At 45.0% G+C, this 24,070-nt stretch overlaps 1 protein-coding gene across 1 annotated transcript in view; it reads right to left on the bottom strand.

Moving 5' to 3' along the window:
- Positions 1-24,070, bottom strand: part of TBC1D22B (TBC1 domain family, member 22B) — a 79,451-nt gene that overhangs the window by 29,093 nt on the left and 26,288 nt on the right. The window contains exons 3-8 of the mRNA XM_005873771.2: positions 18,363-18,667; positions 15,526-15,705; positions 14,923-14,993; positions 13,432-13,560; positions 12,037-12,102; positions 7,551-7,665 (exon numbers count right to left, since the gene is read on the bottom strand). Of these exons, the coding sequence (XP_005873833.1) occupies positions 7,551-7,665; positions 12,037-12,102; positions 13,432-13,560; positions 14,923-14,993; positions 15,526-15,705; positions 18,363-18,667 (866 nt within the window). The remainder of the gene's footprint in view (positions 1-7,550; positions 7,666-12,036; positions 12,103-13,431; positions 13,561-14,922; positions 14,994-15,525; positions 15,706-18,362; positions 18,668-24,070) is intronic.

The raw sequence follows: 24,070 nt of genomic DNA, 5'->3' as shown, positions 1-24,070 counted from the left end.
GGGGCGGTGCCCCAACTCCCCAATCAGCCCTGCTCTGAGCCCGACCAGGGGCTGGATTGGGCGATTGGGCCTGCCCTCTGCCACCCGGGAGCAGGCCTAAGCCAGCAGGTCGTTATCTCCCGAGGGGTCCCAGAGGGCACAGGATTGTGAGAGGGCACAGGCCAGGCTGAGGGATTCCCCCCACCCCCAGTGAACGAATTTTGTGCACCGGGCCTCTAGTATATATATAAAACCCTAACATGCAAATAGACCGAACGGCGGAACAACCGATCAACCAGTCACTATGACGTGTGCTGACCACCAGGGGGTGCACACGGAACATGGCAGGCGTCGGCAGCAGGCAGCAGAGTGCGGAACATGTAGGGTGGAACAACCCGCTGCTGGCGCTGGCTGGCCCCAATTGCTCTGCGCCGTCAGTGGGTGTGAGCGGGGCTGACACTGTCAGCACGTGGGAATGGCGTCGGTGGGAGCAGGGCTGCCAGCAGACAGAGGACCAGGGGGCTGTGGTGGGAGGGGCTGGGCAGGGGCAAGGAGGATGGGCTGAGACCTGCCCCTGTGCCCACTGCAGCCTTGTGGCCCACAGTTCCTTTCAAGGTGCACAAATTCGTGCACTGGCCCCTAGTTAATAGATAAAGCATTAACACTGCCCCAAATGCCAAGGCCTTTTGGGATTTATCTGTCTGTACCTTACAAAAGAGAGTACATACTATGTACTCTCTTTTCTTGAATTGCTTTTTTGTTGTTGTTAATCCTCACCAGAAAATATTTTTTCCACTGATTTTTAGAGAGAATGGAAGGGAGGTAGGAAGGGAAAGTGGGAGGAAGAAAGAGAGAGATAAATATTGATATGAGAGAGATACATCGATTGGTTACCTCCTGTACAAGCCCCAATTGGAGTTGGGGATCGAACAGGCAACCAAGGTATGTGCCCTTGACTGGGTATCGAACCTGTGACCCTTCACTGCATGGGTTGGTGCTCTAACCACTGAGAAACTCCAGTAAAGACTGAAATATGTTTTTATTGTTCTTCAGAAAGAGAGGGGAAAGAAGAAAGAGAGGGAAAGAGAGAAACATACATTGGCTGCCTCCTGCACACCCCCTACTAGAGATCAAGCCTGCAACCCAGGCATATGTCCTCACCTGGGAATTGATCCAGGAACCTTTTGGTGCATGGGAACCAACCAACTGAGCCACACCAATCAGGGCACATGTACTCGGTTTTAAGGATAATGCCAAGAGCTGAACTTTTATCTACTAGGATACTAAATCCCTAACTTGTCCTTTAAAGACTAACTCAAAGCTTCCCCTTAGGTTTTCCTGTTGGAACTGCTGTGTAATGATTATGTTTAGAAGACACAGTCTGATAATAAAAGTAAACTAAACATTAAAAAAAAAGCTAAGTGAAAGAAGCCAGACACAAAGACCACATACAATATCATTCCATTTTTATGAAATGTCCAGAATGGCAAATCCAGAGAGACAGAGTAGGTTAGCAGTTGCCTAGGGGTAGAAGGAGATGGTGGCTTGGGGCTGATATCTCAGGGGTACAAGGTTTCTTTTTGGGGTGATATGCTAAAATTGAATGTGGTGATGGTTACACAACTCTATATGTATACTAAAAACTATTGAATGGTATATTTTAAGTGAGTGAGCTGTATGATATATGAATTACATCTCAATAAAGATGCTACCAAAAACCACCACAAAACTTAATTTATAAATTCACCACAACTCCCGTAAAAATTCTAAAGAGTTCCCTATCTCCTGAATTTGGCAAGTTGGTTTTAAAGTCCACCTTGAAGAAGAGCCAAGACAATTTTTTAGAAAGGGTGATGAAAGAGACTGGCCCTAGAATAATAATAAAATATACTATAAAGCTTGAAAATCCAAGCCACGAAGTACTTGCATAGAAATGGAGATAAATGGGAAAGAAATAAGTAGAACTATGTAATAAAGGAATTTATATTATGTAGAGGGATTTCACATTAGTAAAGGGAAGGATGCACTATTTATAAATGGTGCTGAAACAATGAACTATCCAGTTGGAACAGTAACTTTAAATCTCAATCCCCACCACACAGGAAAATAAATTATTAATGAAATTTAAAACGCTAAATGTAAATCTAAACCCACAAGAGTGTTAAAAGAAAACATAGAAGAGTGTTTTTAGAATATTGGGGTGGGGAAGAAAGGACTTCCTAAGTAAGATACCAAATCCAAAAGCCATAAAGGAGGAGACATTTCCTCCTCGTCCTCCTCACCCTCTGCAATGAGGGGTTTACTTGTTGGTGGCCCCACCCCTACCCCCTACTGGAAGGAAGGCACCACAGGGCAGGGCCTAAGTCTGTCATCTTAGTCACTCCTATCCCCTGGCACAGAGTAGGAGCTCAAGAAATACCTGTAAATGGACTATATAAAAATTAGGAAGTTCTCTATAAGGAGATACAATACACAAAGTTAAAAAAACAAATGATGATCTGGGAGGAAAACAATATTAGGTTGAACCATATAAAATTCCTGTGCAGAACAGATAAAAAAATGGTTGAATATTAGTAATTTTGTGTGGTTCAATCTAATATTTTTAAAGCACACTAGAATAAATACATCTAATCTACAAAAACCTGTTATAAAAGAAGACTAAAAATCCAATAGAAAAAACGGTTAAAAGATTTCAACAAGCAGTTCACAAAGAAACACACACTAATACACATAAGATAAACAACCTCGCTGATGAGTAAGTAGAAATAAATCTGAAACACAAACCATGATATACGTTCCAGATTTGTGTAACACAATTCAACTAAGAGGCTCAGTTTTGCTAAAGATGTGAAGAAAAGTGCACTCAGCCCTAGCCAGTTTGGCTCAGTGGATAGAGCATCGGCCCGCAGACTGAAGGGTCCTGGGTTTGATTCCGGCCAAGAGCATATACCTTGGTTGCAGGCTCGATCCCGACGGTGCATGATGGAGGCAACCAATTAATGTGTCTTTCACACATTGACGTTTCTCTGTCTCTCCCTCCCTTCCACTCTCTCTAAAAATCAATGGGAAGCCCAGCTAGCCTGGCTCTGTGGTTGAGCGTCAACCTATGAACCAGGAGCTCATGGTTCGATTCCCGGTCAGGGCATATGCCTGGGTTGCGGCCTCAATCCCCAGTGTGAGGTGTGTAGGAGGCAGCTGATCAATGATTCTCTCTCATCATTGATGTTTCTATCTCTCTCTCCCTCTCCCTTCCTCTCTGAAATAAATAAACTCAATGAAAATATATTTTTAAAAATAAAAATAAAAAGTATATTTAAAAAAATAAAAATCAATGGGAAAATATCCTCAGGTGAGGATTAATAAAAAAAGAAAAAAAAAAAGAAAAAGAAAGAAAAGTGCACTCAAACATCAGTGGTTGGAATATAAACTGGTGTCAACCTTTTTGGAGTGAAATTTAGTAGTACCTATTTGGGATGCTCTTGGGACTAGCAATTTCACTTCTAGGGACTCTCCTTCAGATAAATATAGATTTTAACTCAAAAACACAGGGAAATATGTACAAGGATATTCATTGCAATGTTATTTATAACAGCTAAAAAGTGTAGATAATTTAAATGTCCTTCTATAGAAGAATTGTTAAATAAACTACAGTAAAGCCTTATTATGAAAATAAATATAATTACTAAAAATGATGAGGTGGGGTAGATCTATATGTACAGACTTGGAAAGGAAGCCATGTTTGTGAATGAAAATAAGCAAGACAGAAAAATATGGATAGGTTGATCCCATTTTTCCAAATGCAACAACAAAGAAAATAGTACAAGCAGTTTATCCACATGCAGGAAGAGTTCTGGAAGAATGCACACCAATGATCAATAGTAGTAGTTATCTCTGGTGGGGGGAGGATAACACTTCTAAATTGTTTTGATTTTTTAATGAGCATATACTTCTGTTTTTTTCTTCTTTATTGATTAAGGTATTACATATGTGTATGAGCATGTACTTCTACTGCAATTTTTTTTTAAGGCAGAGAGCAATAAGAAATGTGCTTGCTACCTGCTTTCAAGCAGAAAATGGAGTAGAGGGAGCCATTAGAGGTCCAAGGACAAGTATCTGAAATGAGATACCACCGAGTCATATAAAGAACACAGGTATTGAGGTCAAAAGACCTGGGTTTGAGTTCTAAAAGCTCATTAAATCGCTGAACTTTGGATTTCCCACCTGTAAAATGGGCTGATACACCTACCTTAAAGATATATTGGATCCTGGCTGGGTGGCTCAGTTGGTTGGAATATTGTCCCGTACACCAAAATGTTATGGGTTTGATACCGCTTGGGGCACATATGGGAGGCAACTGATCAATGTTTCCCTTTTACATCAATGTTCTACTCCCCCCGCCCTTCTCTCTAAAAATCAATAAGAAATAACAACAACAACAAAAGGAAGATACTAATTTTTAAAAAGAGAGAGACTGGGGCCTAGTAGATGAAATCAGGTATGTCAAAGTACTTTGCAAATGGTAAAGTGCTTTAAAAATCAGGGTGACATTCCTGATTGGTAATGGCAAAGCCCTTCCCTAGGTATGGAAACTGGAAAAACAAGGGCTAAGGGAAAGAGAGACGGATGGGAACAGAGAAGATGTATCAACCAACTAGAATGTGTGGACCTGATTTGGACTCTAATTCAAACTGTTAAATATATTTATGAGAACCAGGATTTAAATACTATGTATCAACCAACTAGAATGTGTGGACCTGATTTGGACTCTAATTCAAACTGTTAAATATATTTATGAGAACCAGGAAAATTTAAATACTGTTGTCTATGAGATTATATTAAGGAGTTATTACTTTTTAGATGTAATAATTGCATTATGGCTGTGGGTTTCTTTCATTATTATGTTCTAGAGATACATATGAAAATATTTATGGATGAAATATGATGCTTGATATTGAGATCAGCTCCCAAATAATTCACAAAGCTGAGGGGATGGAGAATGAACAGAGGTACAGATGATACAAGACGGGCTGTTGAAGTTGGGTAATAATTACATGGGGATTTGCACTATTATTTTACCTACTTTTACATATGCTTAAAAAATAACATAGCTAAAATGTTCGTAAAAAATGAATGGGCCCTGCCTTCCTAGGAGAAGGGAATCGGAAGTGTGCTGCAGAGGCGAAACAGCTACGGAAGGCTTGCCACAGAAGCCCACGCTGCACTGCATAAACACGGTGGGTCAGCAGGGGGCGCTGACAAGCCAAATACCAAGATCAGAATGCAGTCCTATCAAAGAATTGCAAGCAGCAACCAAAAAAATCCCATCAGTTGCATTGCTCTTAAAAAATTAAACATGCAGAATTAAGATACTTCCAATAGCTGACCTACTAATGTGAAGGGAAAATGAAAAGTCCTCTAGCAAAAGCTTTATTTAAACACTTCTGGTGGCTAAATTTTACTAGTCACGCTTCTGCTTAGGATCACCTGACAGAGTGGGCAAGAGTGACCTTCCACTCTGACTCCAGTTCTGCCCTGGTTGCTGCTAATTCAGGGGAACCAGAATGATGTCATTCTGTTGTCATACTTTTTAAAAAACTATTTATTAAATTGATTGGGGTGACAATGGTCAACATGAACATATAGGTTTCATGTGTGGATTCTATAAGATCTGTATATTGTACCATGTGCCACCACCCAAAGTCAAATCTTCTCCTGTCACCTCATATTAGGACTCCCTTTACCCCATACCCCCTTTCCTTCTGGCAACCACCACTCTGCTGTTTGTGTTCATAAGTTTCAGTTTTGTTTGTTTTTCCCCCCTGAAGTTTCAGTTTTATATTCCACATATGAGTGAAATCATATGGTTCTTAGCTTTTTCTGTCTGACCGATTTCACTCATGTTGTCTTACAAAACACCACCCCTCTAAGTCCCTCCAGAAAACCTGAATAGGACAAATCAAGTGAGACATTTCTTAGCCCCTCCCATGTCAAGGGTCTCCACTCTAGTCCACTTCTCATTACCCTCCTGGCCCCTACAATGGTCTCCTCCAAAACCCACAATTATCCACCCCCTTTCCCCTTATTCCAAGTCTAAAAAAACAAAGTTCTAGTCCTAGCTCTGCCACAAATAAGAAGGCAGGGAATCTTACAACCCATCTGTGAGGTGAGCAGATTGGATGGATGGTTTTCTAAGAACCTTTTCAATGTTCTGATCCCCAATGAGCTTCTCTTTAACTAAAAGAACAAAGCATCAGGCCATGACAGATGGGTTTTCCTTTGAACCTCTAAGCACAAGTGACTAAGGAACCAAAAAGAGAGGAGCATCCTCAAATCCTTTCAAGACTGTGCCTGATTTAGGCCTGGCCAGGGGGGAGGCTTGGGCTGCAAGTAAACCTGACTGCCACCGTGGCATCTAATCACTCTACCCAAAGTGCCAGGAGTCCAGTGGGGTCAGAGGTGGAAAAGGAAGGGAAGAAATCAAGGTGTGGTGCTCGCCTCAGTCTATTCCATTACCTCAGTGTGAGCTGGATTCTGGTGCTACAACCTTTCCCCTCTATGTGCCCACGATGTGTCCACATCCCGCTACTGAAAAATAGCATGTGGCTCTGGCTTGTGAGCTGGATTCTGGTGCTACAACCTTTCCCCTCTACATGTCCACATCCCGCTACTGAAAAATAGCATGTGGCCCTAGCTAGTTTGGCTCAGTGGATAGAGTGTCGGCCTGTGAACTGAAGGGTCCTGGGTTCGATTCCGGTCAAGGGCACATGCCTCAGTTGCAGACTCCTGGCCCTGGTCCGGGGCATGCCAGAAGCAACCAGTTGATGTGTTCCTCTCACATCGGTGTTTCTCTCTGTCCCTCTCTCTTCCACTCTCTCGAAAAATCAATGGGAAAAATATCCTCGGGTGAGGATGAAAAAAAAAAATAGCATATGAACCAAAGTGGGAAGCCCTATATACAATCTAAAATTCTAGCTTTCATGGATGAGGGCCTGTGTTTCAAACAACTTCAAAATAACCCTAAAATGATTTCAAATAAATCATCAAACCATCTGTTTATGACAGAACATATCAATTTGGTCATTCTTGTGACAAAGCAGGTCTTTTTAGGTGAGATTTGCAACCATTTCAAGAGAGAAATTTCAGGCTGCTATTGCCATTAAAATAGGCTTAGCTGTGGCCCTAGCCAGTTTTCTCAATGGTTAGAGCATCAGCCCACGAAATGAAGGGTCCTGGGTTCGATTCCTGTCAAGGGCACATACCTCGGTTGCAGGCTCCAGCCCCGGCCTCACACTCCAGGTGGGGTGTGTATGGGAGGTAACCAATCGATGTGTCTCTCTCACATTGATGTTTCTCTCTGTCTCTCCCCCTTCCTTCCACTCTCTCTGAAAATCAATGGAAAAAAATATACTTGGGTGAGGATTAACAACAACAAAAAACAGGCTTAGCTGTGTACTCTAAAGTCACTGTCCTTTCTCAGCAAGACATGCCTACTGGCTGCACTCGGGGAAAACAAACACACCAAAGATGAGAAAGAACAATAGCTTGTTCAACTTGGTACTCATGCTTCTTACCCACATGTTCTGAGAGGAAGACGACAAAGAACGGAGTGACCAGGTCATTAATTCCCTGGACATACCCACTGGCAGGGTGTCGGATGGCCCAAATAAATAGAATTCTTTCGAAGATCTAAGAGAGAAAGAGACATGCTGTTAAACCACGGGGATACACTCCCTCCCTCCATTTACCTACCTCACAATTCATCCTACAGTTGCTGCAGAATTTTTAGGAAACTTTTTTAAATACCACAAGATGAAGTATAGAAATATAAAAGGTTTCTAAGACACTAATTGTTTTTAAGCACAGGTAGATACTTCTTGCCCTTTGTCTTCTCAGTATCTAGTTACTGTGATATTAAATTGGGCAAAAAAAAGGATGGTGACCCAACGGCTTAGAAAAAGGTTCGCAATGATGTCATTGATTCAGGATGTTGTTATTCAGAACATCTAAGTTCTGATGCTTCTGGTAAATCCTTTTTGTCATTACAGGATGTAGATAGGAAATACCTTCTCTACCGCCCTCTCCTGTCTCCCCGCTGAGACAGAAAAAGATCTAGTAATAAGATGATAAATGCAGGAAGTCACTTCATATATCAGGATGCAACCCAGACATTTGCTAGGGATAGGGAGTTAAATAAACCAAATTCTATGGATTCCTACAGCTGGGAATCTGAGAACAGAGAAATCAGCCACAGTTTCCATGGAAAAGCCTCTGGGGTAAGCATATTAGCCACAAGAGGCCAGAGGCTTAGGATGGGGAGAAAGAAGAGATCGTTATGGTTCCGTCACAGAGTCTGGCCCTATCCCACTCACTCAGCTACACTCCCCTCTGCTTCCATTAGACCCCCTGAGCTTTCCCTGTCTTCTTTCAGCGTGCTAATACTCCCTGGCTTCATCCCACTGACCACAACTCCTAGGCTTGACATGGACGGTCCATGTCTCTACGAATCACATGGAGGGTGACAGAGGTGTAGGTGATGTACAGAGGGACAGGACACTACAGGGCCTCCATAGCACATGGGCTTGCAGAGCCCCAAACAGTCGGCTCTGGGGGCAAATTGAAGAGGCCCTCTCAGAGGTCAGGCAGAGGGACAGACAGCTCCGAGGGAGAACGGTAAAAAGGAAACGGTTGTGTGGTTTGTAGCGGGTTAGCTAGTGGAGGAGAGAGGTAGAGCATCTGTAGGTACGTGTTGAGCCCGCCTCGCAGTGTCAACACTCCTGCACTCCCAGGGGTGAGAACAGAGCCCGGTGTGGGAGGCGCTGGCCTCTCTGCCTCTGCTCTACTTGCCCACTTGCTCTCTGGGGCTGAGGGAAGGGCATAGTGTCCTCATTTGTGTTGGACCCAATACTCTAGTGGGGGCCAACCTACATTCTTTCCCCTCTGCTGCTAAATGACCCTAGACACTGTAGGTCAAGCTAGACCCACCATGTTCAGGAAGATGCCAAAGATTGTCTACCCCACTCTGTCTCCTCATACCTCCTGTGGCCTGTGTCTGTCTGGATGTCTCTGTTAACAGCTCCTCCAGGACAGTCCTTCTGAAGGGCTAACCAGGCCTGGACTCCACACTTCCAGCCCCTTGTGAATACACAAATCCTGGTGACTGGCTTTAACACTGGCCAATCCTATAGTAAGGATGGGATGATGCAGACACACTCACCCTGGTTACCACAGGAGACCATGGCATTTTCACTATGAAACAATTCTGGGATGATCTGGTTTTGCAGGGAGGAGAGGAGAGGCTAATCCCTGAAGGTTTTTCTTCACCTCTTCTACCAGTGTGGGTAATTCTGACTTATTCTAGTTAATGCTGATGTACCTTTTACTAGTAGGTTTGCCAAGCAAGTCTTTCAGTATTCAGGGTTACTCAGTTCTCTGCTCCCTGGTTAGCAGTTTACTCTATTGAAGAGGACTTGTCAGCTGGTGTGGCTCAGTGGTTGAGGTCAACCCATAAACCAGGAGGTCACAGTTTGATTCCTAGTCAGGGCACATGCCCGGGTTGCAGGCTCCATCCCAGTAGGAAGTGTGTGGGAGGCAGTCGATAAATGATTCTCTCTCATCATTAATGTTACTCTCTCTCCTTTCCTCTTTCTGAAATCAATAAAAACATATTAAAAAGAAAAGAAAAAAGAGGACTAAGGCCTGCTAGACAGAAAGGTGATTTGAGAAAAGTTGAAAAGACTACAGTTTGATTTTCCTTCTTTGAATTCAGGTTCCACTATTAGGAGAAGCCTTTTATACAAGCTACTTTCCCTGTCTCCAAGTTTAGAGTAAACATGCACAGGTAGAAGTATCTGAACGTCCCCAAATCAAAATGGGGAATAAGCAGAGCTGATTTGTAAGAAATTGTACGGGAGACAGAGGGATCCTGAATGTGTTTTTAGCTTCCTCTGAGCTCTTACGGGTAAAATAATGGTATCAACCTCAAAATCTTCTTGATGCTATTGGTAAGTCATGAGGGTTCCCCCAGTACATACCCAAAAGAGTATAAAACAGGTCCTGGCTGATTTAGCTCAGTGGTTAGAGTGTTGACCCACAGACCAAAAAGGTTGTGGGTTCGATTCCCGGTCAAGGGCACGTTACCTCAATTGCAGGTTCAATCCTTGGCCCTGGTTGGGGTGCGTGTGGGAGGAAACCAATTGATGTGTCTCTCTCACATCAATGTTTCTCTATCTCTTTCCCCCTTTCCTCCCCTCTCTAAAAAAAAACTAATGGGAAAAATATCCTGGGGTGAGGATTAAAAAAAATATATTTAAAACAGGGACTCAGCCAGATATTTGCTTGCCCATGTTCATAGCAGCATTATGAACTGTCCACTGTAGATGAATGGATCAATAATATATGTTATATACATACTAGTTTAATGAAATATTCATCCTTAAAAAGGATGAAAGTTCTGGCACATGCTATAATATGGATGAACCTTGAAGATATGATGCGAAGTGAAATAAGCTAGACACCAAAGAACAAATATTGCATGATCTCACTTATTACAGGTACTGAGAATAGGCAAATTCATGGAGAAAGAAAGTAGAATGGTGGCTGCTGGGGAATAGAGAGTTAGTTATTGTTTAACTAGAGGCCTGGTGCATGGATTCGGGCACCAGTGGGGTTCCTCAGCCTGGCCTGCATCCTCTCGCAATCTGGGACCCCTTGGGGGATGTCGGACTGCCACTTTTGGCCCAATACCTGTAAGCTAGGCCCATGGGGAGTGGGCCTAAGGGGGCAGTTGGACACCCTTAGCGCTGCCACGGAGGCGGGAGAGGCTCCCGCCACCCCCGCTGCGCTCTCCAGCCATGAGCTCGGCTCAGGGCTTCTGGCTGAGCAGCACTCCCCCTGTGGGAGCATACTGACCACTAGGGGGCAGCTCCTGCGTTGAGTGTCTGCCCCCTGGTGGTCAGTGCGCATCATAGTGACCGGTCCTTACACCTTTCAGTCGATTTGCATATTAGCCTTTTATTATATAGGACTAGAGGCCTGGTGCATGAAATTTGTGCACTGGGGATAGGGGGAGTATCCTTCAGTCCAGCCTGCACCCTCTCCAATCTGGGACCCCTCGGGAGATGTCCGACTGCCGGTTTGGGAAAATAAAAACTGGCAGTCGGACATCCCTCTCACAATCTGGGACTGCTGGCTCCCCAACTGCTCACCTGCCTGCCTGCCTGATTGCCCCCTAACAACTCCCCTGCCAGCCTGATTGGCGCCTAACTGTTCCCCTGCCAGCCTGATTGCCCCCAACTGCCCTCCCCTGCCGGCCCGGTCACCCCCAACTGCCCTCCCCTGCAGGCTTGATCGCCCACAACTGCCCTCCCCTGCTGGCCTGGTCGCCCCCAACTGCCCTCCCCTGCCGGCCTGATCGCCCACAACTGCCCTCCCCTGCAGGCCTGGTCCCCCACAACTGCCCTCCCCTGCTGGCCTGATCGCCCACAACTGCCCTCCCCTGCCGGCCATCTTGTGGCAGCCATCTTTGACCACATGGGGGCAGCCATCTTGTGCGAGGGCATGATGGTCAATTTGCATATTACCTCTTCATTATATAGGATAGATGGGGACAGTTTCAGTTTGGGAAAATAAAAAGTTCTAGAGATGGATGGTGGTAATGGTTGTTTTGTTACGTATATTTACAATAATAAGAAAAATCAAAATCATTATTTCAGCTTGATAAAGCAGAACAAACACCAGACTAGGAATTCTAAGATGTGGGCTCTCTCAGGCTTCACACCTGAGAGAACCCCCTGCTTTTTCATTCTGTCACCAGGTAGCCTCAAGACTGGAGGCAAGCCCCTAAAACTCTCAGCACTACTCGGCCCACAGGTGTGTTAGGAAGAGAACATGAGAATGCACAAGAAAGTGCTCTGAAGGGCTCCACATCTGCACACAGGTACACCACGTTAGCTGTAAACCTGCCGTGGTTAGGAGAAGGCTCCAGCACCCATCCACACAGAACTGGGGCCACAGAGATATGAGGGGAGAAGGGTTGAGAACGTTAAGTACTTCCCTCACCTCCTGTACAAGTGGTTGCTGGAACAATGGAATGAGAGGATTCGTCCTTGGAATGTCAATGTGGATCTGAAAAAGAGAAGCCATGGCCAAACACAAATGCTACCTTATTCTTCTGAGATGTTATTTTCTTATATGAACTAGTATCAAGGGAGTATGAGTGAGAGCACAATTTATCTTTAGAAAGAACTGACATACAAAAAAAGTCTAGTTAAACCAACCTGTCCGTCTCAAATACGTTTCCATGATAGCAATAGCTTACTGAACAGTGAGGAAAACTCCCCCCAACACCACTTATCACAAATAGCAATAGGCTTCACACCTGAGAGAACCCCCTGCTTTTTCCTATTGCTCTGAAGTCTGTTTCACTTCTTTAATAGTTATGATCAAAATGTGGACCCTTCTTTCCAAATCTTAGTCATCAACAGTTTCCAGGAACTAAGTAAGAGCTCTGACAGCTGCAAAAACGTGCGAGGATAGGGAACCAAGAAGGACCTGCTCCTGAAGTTACAATGCAGAAGAAGAGGGGGACCTGGAGGAGCTGCCCTTCAGTAACTGGCACCGCAAGTTCTGACTTCTGTTTCCAAAGAGGGCACTACAGTGGGTTTTGGCCTCAGTTTCCCCAGTGCCCAGTCTAACAACTGTAAGGACTGTGTTGGCAGTGGCAGAAGGTACTTCAGCTCTTAGGGCTTGTTGTAGACAGCTGCCTCCCCCGTCTTTTCCCTCTTCTGCAACCACCAGACTGCTCTTCTCCCCCTCCACCTTCCCACAGGCATGGGGAGCACTGTGAGCAATGATGGAACGCTCCCTGCCAAGGCTGCTGATGGCAACAACTCCTACAGACAAACAGAGAGACGTGGGTGCTAAACAGGCACTGATGTCACTGTCCAGGGGGACTGGACCACTCCCGAGTGAAAGCATCTTTCATCTTTGCCCCATAATCCTTACTACTCGCGTGAGGTCTGTGGAACAGCAGCGCTGGCCTCACCTGGGAGCTCATTAGAAGTGAAGGTCTCACCCCAGACCTACTGAATTAGAATCTGCATTTTATCATAATCCCTAAGTAGGATTTCACCAAAATCCTAGGTTATTTGTATGCACATTAAAGTTTGAGAAGCACTGCCATTAGCCTGGGGTAGGGTGAGGGAATAGTGGTGGTAGAGGGAGATCTATTTAAAATGATTAAAACCAGAGCTACTGAATTAGAAAAAGGGAAAGCAGTTCTGGGAATAATTTTTCCCAGACCCCCCATACCTCTCTGCATACCAGGAATAAATGTCATTCCTAAGCAGCACACCATAGCCTGAAGACTTGGAAAATCTGTACCCTGATAGCACTCCCAGAAGACACACCTTAAGATTATGACTAGTAAGCAAAGGCAGCCGGTGATAACTGTACCTGTCTGTAGGTATCCTGGTGATGTTCCTCATTTCGAGAGTCATAATACTGCTCAATGAAGCCAAAATATTCCTCCCGCTTCCTCTGCAGGGTCGGCTTCCTCCTCTCGGTGTTGGCTGGGAGATAGCCCTGTAGACAGGACGGCTAGTCAGATGGGGGCAGATGCTGGTTGGATGAATCCTTAATTTTTATTTTAGTCTGAGCAGTGACTTGGAAACTATCAGAGAAATGGAAGGAAAACTGGCAGGAGAACAAGGGTGGATCCCTTTTTTGTTTCGGCCACTGTGTCTGCCTTCCCTCATCCAGTGAGACCCACATGTGGGCAGTTGAGCCAAGGCCAACGCTCTCAGGACTATTTACTCTTGTAGCCTGTGCTGGACTTGGAGCTTGCACTGCTGGTGAGCACCCAGGACTCCCAGAGCCAGCACAGAGACAGTGCATGTAGGTCAGTCGAGGGGAACTGGACCCAAGCCAAGACCTCAAGGGCTATGTGTGTACAAGGCAACACTTCTGAGGATCACAGGGAGACGGTCGTGTCTACAGCAAATCTCAGAGATGTGCCATGTAAGTATGTGCCCATTACCTATTCTTTTCCATGTAACATTCGGAATTACGAGCTTGGGAAGCTGAATGAAATCTGTGACATAGCAGCTGCAACGTCCAGACACAGGACTTATGGCAGCAGCCCCCTCCTAGCCCAAGCTCCAGGCCAGCTTCCATTCTTGTCTCTGGTCTAGATCCCACTCCCAATTCTTACACCTCCTGCTCTCCTTCCGTTCTCACCAATCTATTCTTCACAGCTCTTGAACTTAATTAGAAATGGCAGAGGCAATGATTCAATGATTCATGGTTGCAAGGGGTAGGGAGCAGCCAGGAGGGAGACCCTTCCTCTCCCAGACACTCATGCAATACATTCCACAGCGAATGCCTGGCAGGCAGGGACTGTGGCCGACTCATTATGTATACCCTCCCGGCACCTGGCACCGTGCCTGGTGAACAGCAGGCCCTCAATAAATCCTTGCTAGAAGAATGAGTGAATTTGACGGGCTCAGGAAATCCAAGTGCTCCTGCAACAGTGCTGGCCAGTGTTCTGCCCTCAGTGAAAGTGGGACGACGCAGGCTTGGCAGGGAGGCCCTTTCACCAGCTCTTCTCGTCGCACAGTGGGTGTCAACCACTGCGGTTATTCCTCCGGAGAAGGAGTGAAGCACAGGGACCAGTGCTGGGACGACCGTGCCTCACTCTATTCTTCCTCACGCTGAGAACATGAGACTGCGACTGTGGTAACCAATGTGTGGTCTTCTGTGTGTGTTAAAATGAACTCTCCAGAATGTGTGTCTGCGTGCACAGACACAGGACTGCAGCCCACGTTCTGTCATCTCCAGCAGGACCAGAGAAGTCTAGGGAGTAAGACGAATGTGCCCACACTAACCTCATCAGGTAAGAAGGGCCGTGTGAGGCTCACACTACTCAACACAGTGGGTAGAACTCACCGACAGGAGTCTCCAGGTTACAGGTCGAACCTCCCTGGGAACACCTGGCCAGCTACACTTCCTCAGTTCATCTGCAAACAGATAACAGCTCCTTGGATTGAGCTCTTCCCACAAATGCCCTAAAACAAACCTCAGCAAGTACGGCCTGATGCCTCCCACCATTCAAGTAAGATGATCACCACCACCACCAACACCACCACCAGCAGCTACTGACAAGCACCAGGGGGAAGCCCAAAACAACAGCCCTGAGCAGGAAAGTGCCAAGGACACGCTCTATGGCAGGGATCCAGTCGGGGCTCAGAGGTTAGAGGGGAAGAGAAAGACCAGTGTGGATTTCCATAGAATCGCCTTGAGGTGGGAGAGACCGAAGCCAGAATAATTACACTATGGTCTACAGGCCACAGAATCCAGTCCCACCTCATTTGGTCCCTAATTTCTAGTAACATACTTCTGACTTAATACCTGCATGTCACTGCAATGGGCACCAGATCAGGAGATGCTGGAAAAGTAAAAGAAGGAAGAATAAAGAGCAATAGCTTCCAGGGCTCTGAGAATCCCAGTCACCAAGAGGCCCTATCTTGCCCAGGGCTCACGGGGACTCACCTAAGTCAGTGTTGTGGCTGGAGAGAAGCTGACGGAACTTTTCTAGGCGGGTTTTCTCCCGGACCGTCATTGGGGGTGCCCCAGATGCGTTCTGGTCTGAGATCCGGGCAACAAGGGGGATGATGGGTCGGAGAGGGAGTGACTGCTGTTTGTGGAGTGCATTCCTCAGGCATGAATCACCTGAGATAATTCGAAAGAGAAAGAGACGAGCTGTGTGAAGAGCATGGACTCTGAGTAACCTAACTGCTCAGTATGGTCTCCTCCACGAGCTTCAGCAGCACAGTTTGTGCGCCCGGGGTACCCAGCTGAGGGGCAGCCGGGATGGAAACCCAGCTGTGCTCAACTCTTCCGCCTGGAGGATGGCTGTGTTTTTTATCGTGTACAAGGCATCTTATATGCTAATGGAGACGCAGATGCTGCAGCAACTTCAAGAACTTTTTTGGCAACCCCTGACGGCAAACTAATGTTTTCTTTCTTCCCCAACCTGGAACTCTTCTTGGTGCCTAATGATGAGTTTGGGGGCAACACGTGTTCACCTTCCTTTTCCACAGCACAGAGCACACAAGAAACGACCACACTATAAAGCACACTGCAATGCAAGGAGGTTGCTCTCCTGAAGCCCAGCCCCACGCCGCTGCCCTAAGGGCTGGGAGGGTCAGTGTCCCTGGCCCAACTCTAACCTTTCTTGGCGCACCATGTGCCCTGCATGGGTGAGACGCTCTGGCCTGAAGCAACCCCACTTCTGGCGGCTGCAGTTCCTCTGTGCTCCCCGTCTCCCCAAATGAACCAGCGTTTAATTCTGCTGTGATATGACTAAAGTGGCAAGAGCACAGCTCTAGCTGAACTCATTGTCTGGTTCTAGACATTTCTAAACCAGATGGTAAGTGGGAGAAACAAGCAGTATAGGAATAACGTTACTGAGTGCTTACTATGCATAAGGCTTCATGCTGGTCACATTTACATATCTCTCCTTTGACCCTTACAGCATACAGCGGGAACTTACTCATTTATTACTAATCTACAGATGAAGAAACTGCAGCTCAGAGAGGTTAAGTAACTTACAAGGGAGAGCTGAGAGGCCACCTCGATTTTTCTGACTCCAAAACCGTTATTTATTTTACTGCCCCAAACAAAACTCCGTTTTAAACTCTGACTGAGCTTTCATGACTGGTTCACATTCTTTCTACATCAGGGCCTTATAAGCATAAGTCACAATAAGAATTACTAGTAGAGAGTGACAACCAGCACAACCATCAGGTTTACAGAAACAAGTGCTGCAGGGTACTTGGCTCACAGCGCAGCGCTGAGGCCATGTGCACGTCTGGCAGCAGCGACTGACAGATGACAGTAGGAAGGAACCTCATAAAGGGAAGGCTCTAGGTCAGTGGTTCTCAACCTTCTGGCCCTTTAAATACAGTTCCTCATGTTGTGACCCAACCACAAAATTATTTTCGTTGCTACTTCATAACTGTAATGTTGCTACTGTTATGAATCGTAATATAAATATCTGATATGCAGGATGGTCTTAGGTGACCCCTGTGAAAGGGTCGTTGATCGCCAAAGGAGTTGCGACCCACAGGTTGAGAACCGCTGCTCTAGGTGGTCCTGGCTGCACAAAGGTAGCTCATTAGGGATCCTGGAGGGCTCTTCCTCACACTGGAGACCTTCAATCACGATGCACAGATACTGTCTGTAGCTGTGGCCCCTGGTCAACCAACACTAAATGCCCGTCTGCACCTGGCACCGAAGGTTCAAGCTGGGGCCCGGATCAGCTACGGAAAGTGTTTGGGGAATGATTTTAAAGGCCTTCCAGCCTAATTTCATAAACACATGCTTAATCTGAAACTGTGAAAGAAGTTCTCTTAGGACCTGAGCCAGGACATGCGCCAGGGCTCTGCATTCTTCTACTTCCTTTTCACCCTTTACCAGTCAGCTGTTTTAACTTTCACTAAAATGACAGCACTTCCCTCTCCAGCTCAGAATAACTGGTGCCCATAAAACCCATTAGGGATACATTAAATACAGCAATGCACATTGCTGTATATCCAGTTTGGCTCCGTGGATAGAGTGTCGCCCAGAGGACTGAAGGGTCTCGGGTTCGATTCCAGTCAAGGGCACGAACCTCGGTTGCAGGCTCGATCCCTGGTTGGGGGGAGTGTGGGAGGCAACCAATTGATGTGTCTCTCTCACATCAATGTTTCTCTCTCTGTGTCTTTCCCCTCCCTTCCATTCTCTAAAAATCAATGGGAAAATATCCTAGGGTGACAATTAACAAAAAAAGTGCACACTGAGAGTCTCCCAATATCTGATAAAGCCACATCACCTCAACCAGCTACTGAAGCCTCCTGAAGAGACACAGAGGGGCATCACCTCCTGCTCCCCAACCTGATGTGCAGGGAGTCGGGGCACAGGACCTTCAGGAACAGGAGAGACAACCTATGCTAGTGGCTGTTCCCCACCGCCGAGGAGGCCAACCAATAGCACCAAACCTTCGTGGAATTCAGTGAACAGCCTTAAATACATTAGTCAATATTCTTCAACCTAACCAGGCCTAAAGCAATGTGAAGTAATCAAAGTTTTGGACCCCAGCACAGGAAAGAAAGAAGAGACTGGCAGGCAACACCTGGGTGTCAGGAAGTGAAGCCCAGGTCACAGGGCCAGGCAGCCACCCAGGTGGGAGGACCAGTCAGGCTCACTGATGGCATACCTCAGGCGTGAGCTTGCTTATTTACCATCCAATGGAAAATCTGAGTGATGCCCTAAAGAAAAAATGTTTTTATTTAAAATGCACTCTGCTAAAAAAGTCGAGGCTGTGGAGGTGAGCAGGATGGACTTACTGGAATTTCTGGACAGCTGGGCATCACTGCTGGACTTTATGACGTAGTTGGCAGGAACGTCGGATGTTGTTGACTGAGACCGTTCTGGTTTCACCCTCAGCTTGCTGTGGTTTTCTAGGACTTGAGCTGCAGTTGCCAAAGCAACCTTTGAGTTCAGAGTTTGGAAAGCAGGGGGGGAAAAGTCCTCTTCCTCATCATCGCCAATGTCCCAAGCATCACTGGTGTTCCGGGCAAACTCATGGAAACTGGAGGCCTTCTTACTCTTCAGGGGAACTGCGTTGACTTTTGACCGTTCTTTAATGAAGCTTTAAGAAAGGAGACACTATTACTAAGGAATGGTCTGGCACATCTCCCCACTTGCTTAAGGTACTATTAATAGTTTTACAAGCGATCTCATACACAATCATTACCTTCTTCAAACAAAAAAACACCCAAATCCATTCCTCATCTAGATGCATCTAGACCAGCCCAGTGCTGCAGCAGATGTAGCAAGACAGCAACGCTCACCAGCTATTCCATGTGCTCCTCTATACTTTCCAGTCCCCTGGCACTTAGGTGAGGCCACATGACTAGCTCTGGCCAATGGGCTGAGGAGAGAAGTGAGCAGATCATTTCTAAGCCCAAGCATAAAAGAACAGGTGTGAGTTCTCCGTAAACTTTCTTCTACCACAGTAACTGAGGAGGCTCCAGATGGTGGCGCCTCCCTCAGCCTAGACAGCAGCGTGAGTACTGCAGCACAGCCTGCCCTCCACTCCCACCCTAAGCCACTAAACTTTGTGTGTCAATCCACTGAAATTTTAGACTTAACCTGTTATGGCAACATAACCTAAACTACTCCTTAGAGGAGGACATAAACTACTGGTAGAATAAGTGAGGCAACTTTAGGTAGACCATAAATAGCATTAAACATTGAGTTCCAAAATGAACATGTCGTCCTTTTTTATTCTGTTAAAGTCTGTCTGCTGACCGTGAGAAGGTGGTCTCAGTTTGGTGCTAGTCTGTCTATAAGACTTTTTTTTTTTTAACAAAGTGAGGGCAGTGTCAGAACTGACATATTTGTAAGCAATAGGACCTAGCTTAGAATTTAATTAATAAGATTGTTTTAGTTTTTTTAACAAATATATTTTTATTGATTTCAGAAAGGAAGGGAGAGGGAGGAGAAAGAGACAGAAACATCAATGATGAGAGAGAATCATTGATTGTCTGCCTCCTGCACACACACCCCCGCAGGGGATCAAGCCTGCAACCCAGGCATGTTCCCTGACAAGAATCGAGCCGTGACCTCCTGGTTCATAGGTCAACACTCAACCACTAAGTCACACCTGGCTGGGCTAGTTTTTCACTGTTTATTTTTAAGGTTACTTTCTTTTTTTTGGGAAAACGGTATTGGTTTTCCATTTATAGAAACGATAAGATTTTTAAAAAAATAAATCTAATTATGTAAATAAAATGAGTTTTTTTAATGTAAATAGTAATATAGAAAATGGTAAAAAGAAATCGTGAAAAATGAGTTTTTTTTAATGTAAATAGTAATATAGAAAATGGTAAAAAGAAATCGTGATTTGGGGAACACTAGATTACCTCACTGAGAAAAGAGAGCCTAGCCCTAAGAGTCATGTGGGACATCCCTACTTCCCTGGACTTTTCCTCTGTCTGTCTCCTGCTTAAGGTCTGGGTGCCCTTATTCCAGATCCAGGGGACTGTGGTTGGGACATTTCTAACTCAGTCTTACCTAGCATCCCTCATACCCCAAACAGGGAAGCAGAGTAAGGCCTTCTGTGCGTTTACACTGGGGGACTGGAATGCAATAGGTAGAAACATTAAAAAGTCTCCCTGCTTCCCCCAGGCAGGCAGGGAAACTAGAGTGAAACGCTGTGCCAGAGGAGCAGACGTCCCCCACTTCCAGGAGGTGTTTCTTCCTTTGGGTAGAGGTGGGTGGTTTCATAACCCACCCCATCTCCCTAGATGAGTCCAATATTTATTCTGAAAGATAATTGCTATTAACATTGATAAATAAGACAGGTAACATAGACAGTTCATAGGAATGTCCCTATTACTAACACCAAGGAAGGAGTAAGATATCACTGAGGCATTATCTGCAAATATTAGTCTCACACGGAGTAAAGGAAAATACATCACACGAATACAAGAGAGAACACATTACAAGATGTAACAGCTCAAATGTGATAAAAACAAGATACCATTTTCCACCCACTAACTTAGCAAATATTTAAAAATGTATTCTCTTCAGCTGACCAGAGTGCAGTGAGACTAGCTCTCTAACATTGCAGGTGGAGGTATATGTTGTACAACCTTTTGGAAAACAATTTGGGAACATATACACCATGAGCCTTAAAATGGTTCACCTCTAACCATAAGAATATAATCAGAAAGTCAAACAAAAGTGACCTAAAACAGTTTAAAATGGTGTTATTTATTTAATCCTTACCTAAGGAAATGTTTATTGATTTTAGAGAGAGAGGAAGGGGGGAGAGGGAGAGAGAGAGAGAGAAACATTGATGTGATAGAGTAACATCGATAGGTTGCCTCCAATAAGGGATCGAACCCACAACCTTTTTGGTGTCTGGGACTACTATCCAACCAACTGAGCCACCTGGTCAGGGTGGTATTATTTATTTTGGTTAAAAACTGCAAGTAAGATAAATATCTAGAAATTGGAAATGATGAAATAAATTATGATTCAGCTACCAAATGGAATGTATACTGCCAGTGAAAATCATATCTTGAAAATAATCTAAAGAAAGTAAAAATTGGAACCAAAATTATATATTTTTAATGGTCTCTTTATTTAAAAAAAAAGTATATGCATAGAAAAGACCAGGAAGAAAAAATATCAAAATGCTAACAGTGAGTGCTTATCTCTTGAGTTATGGAATTATAGGTGATATTTAATTTCATTTTTATACTCCTCTGAATTATTCATGTTTTCTAAACTGAGCATATAATTTTTATTATTCAGTGGGAAATAAATGTTTTGTTGGCTTTCGTCAATCCCCAAAGTAATAATACTTATAAACCTACTAAATGAATAAGTGGAAATGAACGAGAGTCCAAATCAAAGAAACTGAAGCAATGCAGCGCAAATATCTGCATGTCAACAATCCATAGGAGCCCTGGCCGGGTGGCTCAGTTGGTTGGAGCGTTGTCCCATACACCAAAAGGTTGCAGGTTCTATTCCCAGTCAGCGCACGTACCTAGGTTTCGGGTTCGATTTCTGGTTGGGGTTGTAAGGGAGGCAACCGATTGATGTTTCTCTCTCATATCCATGTTTTCCTCTCACATTGATGTGTCTCTCTCAAATCAATGGAAACATATCATCGAGGGAGGACTACAAAAAACAAATTTTTAAAAAAATCTACTTGAGCCAGAAGGCAAATGACTCCTCTGCAGACCTTCTGAGGCTACCTGCTCCAGCCTCATCATTATGGCTGCTTCTCCTCTGTACAAGGATCCAAGAGCCACAACGTGCAGTACACACTGCAGAGGCTCCACTGTCAGGAACAGATGGGCAGATGTATAAGAAAGTTCTGTCATCAATAAAATACGTGGTTATTATTGCTGCTTTCCTCCTTGGAGGCTAAGTGTACCTCAGGATTGCACATAACAAATCCAACAGCGTGATATGGAGCACTCTGGATCGAAGATTAACTAACTACTGCTTTTCTTTCTGTTTGATATTTCTGAAATACCTCTTGATATTTTGAGAATTCTTTAAATAAATCATTGATTTAAGAAGCTGAATTTTAACTCAGGTCAAACAATTGTCTGGATGTTAATAGTCTAACCTTGGGTGAAGCAGATGCACACTTGGACTAGATTACAATCTGTACCCAGAGATGGGCCGTGCTGAGGGGCAGGCTCTAACAGACACTGAGCTTCCTCTACAAACGAAGGAGGTAAATTAGCTGAGTGCTGGGAACATGCATGTTTGCTATATTTTCCTTTATACCTTTTTATACATTGAAAGTATTTCATTATATTTTTTGAAGCAGGTGAAGATTCAATACAAGTGAACTAGATTAAAAATTGGAATTTATGGAAATAAAGGCTTTGCAAATTGAAACAGGAAGGACCTATTCACACACAACAAAGAGGAAAGGCTGTCATTCCCTGTGAGAAAGACATGAGAGATTCAATGCAGACCATTTGAGGCTGCTAGAAATTATACCTACCCCACAAAACCCAAAACTCAACTAACCAGTTAAAACACTCAGCTCTGTCCTGAGAACAGAGGCCTTTGTGGAGGAAGGGGTTGGTATCAGCTAGAGCGGTGGGAGTCTGAGGACAGAATGAAAGAGGAGAGCAAGAGTGAAGGTGCCAGGTGTACCACTGAGAGAAGCAGAAAACTCTGCAGACCAGCAATAATGATGGGAACATTTAAGGTTTTGAAGATTTCCCATGTTCATTAATTTTATTCTCTCTCCGGAGGGGATAATATAAATTCATGCATACATAATGGTTAACATTTATGGGCTATTTACTAGGTGCTAGGTTCTGGGCTAATATTTACATATACTCATTTTCTTATTAAGTCTCATCCATCAGTCTATAAGTATTATTATTCCCATCCTATATAATAAAAGGATAATATGCAAATCGACCAAAAGGTGGAACGATTGGTTGCTATGATGTGCACTGACCACCAGGGGGCAGATGCTCAATGCAGAAGCTGCCCTTTGGTAGTCAGTGCGCTCCCACAAGGGGAGCGCCACTCAGCCAGAAGCCGGGCTCATGGCTGGCGAGTGCAGCGGCAGTGGCAGGAGCCTCTCCTGCCTCTGTGGCAGCACTAAGGACCCCTCGGGGGATGTCTGCCTGCCGGCTTAGAGGGCGCAGGCCGAGCTAAGGGACGTCCCCCACCACCACCAAGTGCACGACTGTCATGCACCGGGCCTCTAGTTTACAGATACGGAAACTGAGAACTGAGGCTGACGGAGGTCCTGGGCAGGCAGCAAAGTTTGGGCTCAAATCCAGGCCCACCTCACTGCAGAGCCTGCATGCTCTTGAACTACTCCACCTAGAAAAACGGGAGGGGAGAGTTGAGGCCTCATGGGATCTGCAGCCTGGGAAGAGGAGTTGCCACCCAAACTGAGCACGTAACAGCATAGCTATCATATCTCCGAGTGTGCACAGCTGACAGCCCTAGCTCTCGTCTGGTAGGAATAACTAAACAGACTGTGCATGTCGGTAGCCAGAATGGATAGAAGTCACTTCTAGGGGTGTGGTCATTGGAGGAGAAATGTCTCTCTTCCCTTTAACTCCAGCAGTCCCAGTAAGAAATTAATCCAGGTAGTTCTAGCTTAGGGGTCTCATTTTAACATGTTCCCAACTAAGTTATACCTAGCCCAAGGTATAATAATGCCACAGTGTGTCTTGAAGTTTAACCAAGGTTATTTAAACAGAACTACATCAAAGTTACAACCGAACTGGCCTCAGATAGACATCTTCATCATACTGCGAGTGCAACTGTGCCAAACTACACTTTAAAAAGCATTTTCACAGATACTCATTTAATCCTCACAACTCTGTGAGCTGAGTCTTACTATTTCTGTTGTATGGATGAGGAAACTAAGGCTCCAAGTTATTTGCCCAAGATCAGCGGTTCTCAACCTTCCTCATGCCACGACCCTTTAATACAGTTCCTCATGTTGTGGTGACCCCCAATTTCATTGTTACAAATTGAACATAAT

Source organism: Myotis brandtii, unplaced genomic scaffold, assembly GCF_000412655.1.
Source record: "Myotis brandtii unplaced genomic scaffold, ASM41265v1 scaffold420, whole genome shotgun sequence".
NCBI lineage: Eukaryota > Metazoa > Chordata > Mammalia > Chiroptera > Vespertilionidae > Myotis > Myotis brandtii.
This window is presented reverse-complemented; position numbering and strand designations above follow the sequence as displayed.